Raw genomic sequence first — 8,789 nt, 5'->3', positions numbered from 1 at the left:
CAGCATTTACGAGCCTTGGGAAACAGCAAGATGTCAGCTAGAAAGACGAAGTTGACTCAGCCACACTGGGTTGTGAATTGAGCACCCCATCCACAGAGTATTGCATTTATGAACAGTTACTACACCCTTTGGAAAGTTTTAGCAATGCTGTACAAGTAATTTAAGCCTAATGCTTCATGTGAAGCTCAGCCCATGACACTACACCATGCAGTTTACTTCACATTTCAATGCCCTTTTGTCTGAACACTGAGTTCAGACAAGTGCAATATGCAAATTCAAGTGGCATCGTTTTAATTAAACTGATACGTTTACATTTGAGGCCTCGTTATAGCCAGTTAAAGATGTCAGACCAGTTTAGAACTTGAGGCCTGCATCTACAACAGTCATGACCCAGCTTACAAATTGAAAAGCTTAAACACCATATAGCTTAAGATTTATTTTTATTGAAATATCAATTTGAAAGTAGGATGGGTCCAGAGGAGAGCTGCCATTGGTGGGTTGACTCTGTACTTCTTTGCTCTGCAAATGGGAAAGAAAAAAGTCACCAACTGCACTTCAAACTTGAAGTTTGTCCCAGTCTTACTTACACCATTAACACTTACCCCTTTTAGCACCTTTGAGTCCTTGAAATTTAGTGCCCTTTGTGCCTGTGGGATGCACACACTGGCCTCTGCAGATGCCATCTGGTGGGCCATTTGTATTACAAATCACTGCATCACAGTGCACATAGATCTGTGGGGAGACTGGAAGGTTAAGCACACATTGATACAGTATTGCATTAGACGCCCTATGACTGATTGCCTGAATCACCTGATCTCTCAGAACTTCGTTGTTATTGGTGAAGGTGAACATCCTCATAGAGAAGCGTTTGAGGTGGGATGGCATGGCAATATTATCCTTAACTGGATGGAAGACTGTCACATGGGTGTCATCGCGATTCTCACAACTAGTGAGAAAAATATATAATTTAAATGTACCATGAAGACTCATTTTCCAAGTGAATTAACCACCCACTCTAGACTATGGCAAAGTTAGCTGGACTACATAGTTGAAGTAGTGGAGATTTTCCACTTTGGCATTTACTTATGCCATCACCTGTTCACAATGATGTCCCATTGGGGTACAGATGTCCTGTCTTCTTGAAGAGTAGCCCAGCAGTTCTCCACGATGAGCTCCAACTGGGGGTCTGTTGACTGCATCAGCACCACCTCAAAAAACAGGGGGTCTCTCAGGTATTTCTTCAGTGGATAATCTTCAGCTTTGTAAAAGTGCTGATAAGCAGCATCTGGAAGAGAAGCTCAATTAGAACTCTAAGGCGGTGTATACACCTAAAGAGAACAGATGTCAAATTCTCCACCTTTTAACAAACCGACTGTCAGACTTACCCTGGGCTTGCCTCATTTGCACCATTAGCAGCCCTGTCCCAATTTCTGCTCTAGGATCATCGCTCCTTGGTTTGTGACTGAATGCAACAGTTTGTGTTTTGTTGACCATGTAGTAGCAGTAGATGGTTTGCCTAAACAGGATGGGGGAAAAACCACCACATTTTAAACTTTGAATCAGCAGTTCATCAGGATAACTCACTGGTCAGGTCAGGTCTACCTACCTGTACCCAGGTTCAGCAGGTGAGGTTTTTACTGTCACCTTATGATACAGGCTGATCTCATTTTGATAAACCATGTAGTTGTCAAAGAACTTAAAACAAAAAACACAAGTTGATTAACACATTTCCCAAAAGGCACTTTCAACTGATAAAGGTCTGTAAACGTACTGTTCTACTTGTTCCACATGAATCTGCAGAGAAAGAAAAGTGGGCAAAGCGATCGTTGCTGAAAACTGGTCTACAAGACCGGTCCTTCAATGTTAGCTGACTTGGGACGAGACTGGGCACAGATTCCAGCTTCACAGCCACTGCTGTTATTGTTCCATTAGGATAGCATTCTGAAGAAAGTACACATTATTATGATTGCGTTTGTTATTTTAATGAGTAGTTTAAGTGATCAAATCTTACTAGTTGTCATCAAGGGAAAGCTGCAGGCCAGGGAGAGGTCACCAAGCACCCACTGATTGTTTGGTTCCCAGAGCACGATGTCAAGTCTGGCTTGGATGGAAACTGAGGAAACCAGCTGCAAGAAAATGTTCAGAGCACATTTAATTCTGATCCTAAGGAGACTGGCATTTACAGGGCTTTTCCTGTCTGTGCTTGGAAGGTTTTCAAAGAGTCATGTTATATACACACCTCAAAGTTTGAGTCTTGGGCATTGTAGGGCACTCTGAGGATCAAGTGTGTGCGGTTTTCCTGCAGCTTGTAGGCTTTAGCCAGGTCGGGGGTTAGCTGTCGCATTCCAACCGCGGTCTCAAAATTACGGTCTTGACTGCCATATTTCACCCTGACGTAAAAGTGCTTCTGATCACAGGTGCCAGTAAGTGCAGGCAGCACTGCAAGGGAAAGAAAAGTCAATCATCTGGAGTTCAAAGCTCAATGTGCAATTCTAGAAAAGAGTCTCACCAACATCCTGCAGAGATGCCTGCAGTGTCACCTCATGAGCAAAGGAAGTTCCATCAGGCAGGATGATCAGCCCAACGGTCAAAGGGAGAGAGTAGGTTGTAATCAAGGGTTCAGGATTCTTAAGGGGGGGAGAAAAAAAAGTTATGTTGGCAGTTGGAATACAATCTTTAGTGCAATTGCCAATAGTTGGCCACATACGGTCTTCAGGACAACATCGGCATCGAAGGACACTTTTAAAGAGAAGCCCTTTGTGCCATTGGTGTAGATGTGCTCCTGGACAATCAGGCCTCTGGCATTGCTCTCCTCCACAGTGAGAACACCAGTAACAAAGGTGATGTTCTTCAGCTCCACATCATGAAAGAAGCCCCCCAACATGACGCTAAACACACCGTCCTCTGGAACCGTATCTGAGGAACAAGCCACACGTTTAGGCTTTTTCTGCAGGCTCGACTTTCAGTTCTTTACCTTTAAGTGGGACTTACAATCTTCCACATGGGGAGGTCTGGGCATCAGAGGCGTTGTAATGGGGAACAAAACCTTGTATTTTATATCATCTTGGGTCCCATCTGCCCTCCAGAGTACCTCGAGCATTGGCTCCACAGTGTAGGTGACATAGTACTGGTATTCTGGGGCATGACTCTGCAATTATTTATAGCATTTTAATAAAACGCACATACAAACACACAAGTTGCATGTTGAGGTAGATTTCCAGACCTTGTAGTAACCATCGGGTGAGCCCACTGGGATCTCGGCAACAATGTGAAAGTCTGTGGTGGATAGTGTGTACCCTCTCGCAGCCATCTGAGACCTATCCAGCCTCTGCCCATTGATGCCCATGTGCATCTCTACAATTCTGAATGTGCCGTCCATTAGAGGGGTCATGCGGCGAGGGATGTACCAAGAGATCACACTCTCAGTGAAGAGTACGCCCCCTAGAAGAGAGGAAGCAACTTCTTGACAATGCTACACTTTAATGCTTACTGTGAAGAAGGTTTGATGCTCACCTGTGGGACAAGCTGCTGCCAAGTTCACGATACCCAGACCACTTTCTGCCTTGTTGTAGACGCTCACCTTTAAGACTTCCATGGGGATTCCAGCCACCTTAAGGAAAAAAATAATAAAAAAAATATGGACTTTACTGTCATTTTTAATTACCAGAAATAATTATCCATTATGAAGTAATCCTTACATCCTCTGAGAAGGTCTCTGGTGTATTGTAAGGGCTTCGCATAATCAGTCTGTTAGAGGTAGTCATTGCACTGTAGCCAGCTTGTTCAGCCTCCCTTGGCACCATTACCACTGGTTCAGGGGTGAAAAATGTCATCTTCCAGATACCATGTGATGCACCAGAGTCCTGCAGCAAAATGGAACATTTTGAGCCTTCATTGAATTGCATTTAGTAATTTTCTTAACTCTATAATCTAGGCACCTCAAGCAGATATGAGTCAACATTTTGATCCTGAGCCGGCCGCTTAGTTTGTGGATTAGCTTTCATCAAGTAGTTTGACACCTAGAAGACAAGACAAAGCTAATTGAAGAGTTTGAAGGGCATAAGTATTAAAGTAAACCTGGCAGTGTTACGTAACCCACTTCCATGTAGTTCCTGTCACAGAGAATCTCTTTAGGGGCCCAGCGAGTGTAGCTGCACGTTTGATTCACTTCATGAGTTACCACATCTGATGGCCTCTGGCTGTACATTTGGAGTTTCAAGCCAATTTTAAATGTTGCATCATCCTATAAGAGAAGAGTGTAAGCAGTTAGTTCCCCCTGACAGTCTGTTCCCGATACACTATTACCTGTACTCCTTTGCAAAATTGCAAAACTTGCAGACCTAAAATTTTAAGGTTTCTATTAAATGGAAGGTTGAAGTAAAATCTAGGTGATATTTAAATTTGTAATGTTTGGAAAGAAAAAAGTTCCACCTCAGCTCAACATACCTTGTTGTCCACAAAGCAGCCCATCAGAGACGTGTAGATTCTTGTGTTACCCCAGGGGTCAGACTCCATGCTGTACCCACACTGAGCAGCCAAGGTGGGTGTCAACAAGACACACTGGGTGCCATCTGGAGATGACATGCAAACATGAGGGATCTCTTCTCAAAGCAATGACACAGCCTGTTCCCAATTAGCCCTTTAACTCACTGATGGCTTCCACTACAAGCTGGTTCCCCACTGCTAAAGCCTCGTCCATTGACAGCCTCATTAGATTTCCTAAACAGTCTGCCTTTAAACCACTGCCTGTGAAAGAAGACGATGGTCAGGTAGTGTAGCCTCAATTTGATCTGGAGTAGTTTAACGAGTTAGTCTTACTTGACTGTGAAGCGAGCTTCGTATTTGGCCATGCTTGACCTAAAACAATTACTGCAGCCGTCAAGTTCCATAATAAACTTGAAGGGGGAGAAAAAAAAATGCACATTTTAGAAAAATTAGAGTAACTGTCAGAAAACTAAACAAGACTTAACTTAAACTTACATGTTTTTAAGCCGCCACATGTCGCAGTGTCAATGTAACCATGCAAAAACAAAAATTTACTGAAACCAACCACAACCAGAGCTTGGCATTGAAACCCCCAGCAAGACCTACCACCAACAAACCAGCTCTGACACAAAAGAGCTGACTGCTTCACTCAGGCGTCAGCAGCTGTTTTATACAGCAGGTAATCACCTCTGCACAGGTGAAACGCATCAGTGATGCTTCCTGCCTCACTCACTGTGGGGAGGCTCCACTTATGATGCCTTTGCTTCTCGTAGGACATCACAAAATCTGTATTTGTGTGAATAAGCAAGCGCGAGACAGACATGTGTCATTAAAAAATTTATTGTCATTGATTTGTGATTCTATTTACATTTGTCTATATTATATTTATATTGTCTTCTGTGTATGTTTGTTGTTTCTATATTTGCTGACTTCCTTCCTTTAAAACCACATCACCTTGTTGTATTAAAACTTAAGCTGTGTCTGAGCTTCAATTTAGGACACAAAGTGTGCTTTATGCAGCTGAGACATTCCTCATTATTATTTTATGTCAGCTTCTGATTAGGGTTCATTTAAAGTCACAAAGCCTCTCCTACAACCTTCAACAGGGGGCTTCAACATTTATCAAGCTTTCACCTGATCGGTCGATAAGTCTGCAGTGTCCAGTCACAGTCTTATACGGCCCTTTATAAAGGGATATCAATTTTTCACTAACTGAGAGGAGCTTGAGTCGGTGTGAAAAAGGAATATTAATGCTCGTCTTAAAAAAAATCCATCATCTGTGACCCCTGATCCAGTGGGACGTCTGCTTCATCAGATCAATTATCCTCTGATTTTCAGCTCTGTCTTTCTTTGTGCAAATGATTTTATATTTAAAAACAAAAAAATGACAAGCGAATAAAAACAGTTGGACAATTATTGATATTAAGTGCACTGGTGTACATTTTGTTATCAGCAGGATTAGAGGTTACACGTGACATGTAGGTTCAGAAGCTGTCAGTATCCCCTGTTTATCTTGTGCTCCTGGTCCAGAAGTGTCTGTTGAAGGCTCACTTTGGCATCTTCAAAATCCGGGTTGAGCTTTAATGCCTGCTGGAAATCACTCTTGGCATCGTCAAAAAAGCCTGTAACATAATAAAAATTGTAAATACATATTAAATATAAGGGTATCTTTTATAATAAACTTCTAGGCTGGATTTTAAAGAGTCAGCAGTAAAAGCACAAGGGTTGTGGCAAGTTGCCACAACCCTTTGCAAGTGCAAATACGCAGCTCCATCTAGTGTCATAGAAAAGAAAGCACCAAACAGTTACAGGATAACAGTTGACGATTTCAGAAGCCTTTACTGTTTCTACTGTCTTGCATTTATTCTTATATACAATGTCTTTTGCCTTTGCTGTCTTTGTCCTTTCTTGTAATCAGCTTTAGTTTTCAGTGGAGGTGCAGCCATCCACAGATCATCACATCTCTTTTTAAGCCACATTTTGTGACAATATGTTAAAATTTGTGTATACGTGTAAATGTTCTGGCTGCCAGATTCTGAATGAGTTTATGTTGTCCTACTAATGATTTGGATAATCCTACAAATAGAGCGTTATAGTAGTCTAACCTACTCGATATGAATGCACGGACCCATTTCTAAGAGTCAGTTTGAGATGATATTTTTCTAACTATTGATATATATTTAAGCGTAGAAAGCACATTATGCTAATTAGCGATCGAAACTGAGATCAAAATGATAACATGGCTCCTGTCTTTTTCAAAGTGTTTCGGAGAAAAGGGTGATAAATAGGTAGGTACAGCTGTGTATCATATGCATAAAAGTGATAGGATATATAATGATCCTTCATGATAGTACCAAGCAGGAGCATGTCAGAATAATGGACCAAGAACGGAGGAACCTCCGAGCTTTTATTTTTGCAGATCTAAATGTACTACCTGAAACACAAAACTCTCTGTGAGTCTTTGATAACAGCTGTTTCTGTGCTATGATTGGATCTAAAATCCTGACTTGTACTTGTATCATAAATACTGTCTAGCCAAAATAGTTTAAAACACCTTTTCAACGCAATTGGAAGGAGTAATGTCATTCTTCTAATAGACGTAGTGTCATCTGTGTTTCAGATGATGATTATGAGGAAACACAGGCAAGTCTGCTATAATGGAGATGTTCAACCTATATGTTGACCTCACACATATAAATACACAGTGTGTGCTTATATTTCTTTATATGGTATACAATGGGTGAATTACTTCTGTCATTATTCATTTGTGATTCTTATTTACATTTTAGTGGACTGTTTTCAAATAGGACCTACAGAGGTTAATAAAAACGAAGCAGAGAAACAGACATTTATTTTGAAGGTAATGGGCGGAAGCTGAGGTGGGGTTTTTTGGCTGTTGATGTGAACTGGCTTGCTGCTGCGAGCTGTCTGTCGCTTAATTGTTGCTTCTTCTTACCTAGTCTATAATGAATTAGCCCTCTGTTGTAGAAAGGCACTTCAAACTGGCTGTCAGCTTGTGTCGCAGAGGTGTAGTCATCCACCGCTTCACGAAAGTCCACCCGGAGGTACTTTATCTGCCCGCGGTTGTTATAAGCAGTTGCTAAACTGCTTGCTTCACATTCCCTGTTCAAATATAACACAGTTAAAACCCCCTTTTAAAATCATGGCTACAGTTAAATGTGAACATGAGAGAGAGGAAGGGAACTGAAATTAGCTAGCAGTTAGCGACAACGGGTCACAAAATTTAATGTGTAACAGAATGTGTCGTAACACCACCATGTTATAAACGACAACAGCTAGCCTTTAGCGTCTCCAGAATAAAATGACGATACCTGGACTGTAAGCAGGAAGAAATAAACTTTGTGTACAGCTCTTCTGCCATTTTAAAATTCTCCCTTTTAAACTCAGCGTGGGCTTTTTCGAGTATCTGGGAATTATTCTCCTCCATGTGTGCGAAAGGTTTTCTTGTTTTTCACCTGCGGATGTGACGTTGCACTACAAACTGTCCAATCATAGCGTGGTTCACATGTCGGCGTAGATCAGTGAGGGTTCATGGAACTAAACACGAATAAAGTTTTAAAACCTTTATTAGTAAGAAAAAATAAAATAATAAAATCGTTTTTATTGTTTTGAATACTACGAAGCACCATTCTCTATGCTCTTCCTCTTTCCCTCCTGCCTGGCAGCTCCTTATAAAGCCAACATCCTTCATCTAATCTCTATCTTCTATACATGTCCAAACCATCAACTTTGTCTGTCTTGTGCACTAATCATTGCTTTGGACGGTTGATCCAAGGTATAGAAACTCATTTACTTTCGCTGTCTCTACTCTATCATTCACAAACAGGTCTTCTGCTTGACTTTCATTCCTCTTCCCTCTTCTTCCCTACTCTCACTACAGATTTGACATCTACAAACAGCATTGTCCACAGAGACTCCTGCCTGACCTCATCTGTCAGCCTGTCCATCACCACTTTCTGAAGCTTCTCAGAGCATCTCCCTCATGTAATACCACCCCCACCTTGAACCTGTCTGTCCTACTGCACACCCCACCACAGTCTCGCTGTCCTCATACATGTCCTGTACCACTCTGACATACTTATCTGTCACTCCTGAATTCCTCATCTAGTACCGCAACTCATCTCTTGGCACCCCATGACATGCTTTCTTTAGAGCCACAAAGCCACAGTGAAGCACCATCTCTGTATGTCTCCATCACATTCTCAAAGCAAACATTGCATCCGTAGTGCTCTTTCACATTATGAAACCATACTGCTGCTCACTGATTGTCACCTTTAATAATA

The 8,789-nt window shown here is 41.7% G+C and overlaps 2 protein-coding genes across 2 annotated transcripts; both read right to left on the bottom strand.

Annotated features, from left to right (window-relative positions):
• Positions 1-425: 425 nt before the first annotated feature.
• zpax1 (zona pellucida protein AX 1) lies at positions 426-5,119 on the bottom strand. The gene is made up of 21 exons (XM_014333356.2): positions 4,981-5,119; positions 4,819-4,895; positions 4,651-4,746; positions 4,447-4,571; positions 4,100-4,243; positions 3,939-4,019; positions 3,699-3,863; positions 3,514-3,610; positions 3,224-3,441; positions 2,992-3,148; positions 2,708-2,916; positions 2,510-2,627; positions 2,240-2,439; positions 2,012-2,126; positions 1,772-1,941; positions 1,607-1,695; positions 1,386-1,516; positions 1,096-1,285; positions 811-946; positions 603-732; positions 426-519 (listed from the first exon to the last, which is right to left on the bottom strand). Exons 1-21 carry the CDS (start codon positions 4,998-5,000, stop codon positions 452-454), a joined length of 2,736 nt encoding a protein of 911 aa, XP_014188842.1. The 5' UTR covers positions 5,001-5,119; the 3' UTR covers positions 426-451.
• A 128-nt stretch (positions 5,120-5,247) lies between these two features.
• Positions 5,248-7,982, bottom strand: ttc32 (tetratricopeptide repeat domain 32). The gene is made up of 3 exons (XM_005921576.3): positions 7,818-7,982; positions 7,442-7,608; positions 5,248-6,107 (listed from the first exon to the last, which is right to left on the bottom strand). The coding sequence occupies exons 1-3, from the start codon at positions 7,931-7,933 to the stop codon at positions 5,980-5,982; spliced, it is 411 nt and encodes a 136-aa protein (XP_005921638.1). The 5' UTR covers positions 7,934-7,982; the 3' UTR covers positions 5,248-5,979.
• Positions 7,983-8,789: the final 807 nt, after the last annotated feature.

This window comes from Haplochromis burtoni, unplaced genomic scaffold (genome assembly GCF_018398535.1).
Source record: "Haplochromis burtoni strain Fernald_Lab_line unplaced genomic scaffold, NCSU_Asbu1 Contig_47, whole genome shotgun sequence".
Lineage (NCBI taxonomy): Eukaryota > Metazoa > Chordata > Actinopteri > Cichliformes > Cichlidae > Haplochromis > Haplochromis burtoni.
The sequence above is the reverse complement of the archived record's forward strand: the minus strand, read 5'-3'. Positions and strand labels throughout refer to the sequence as shown.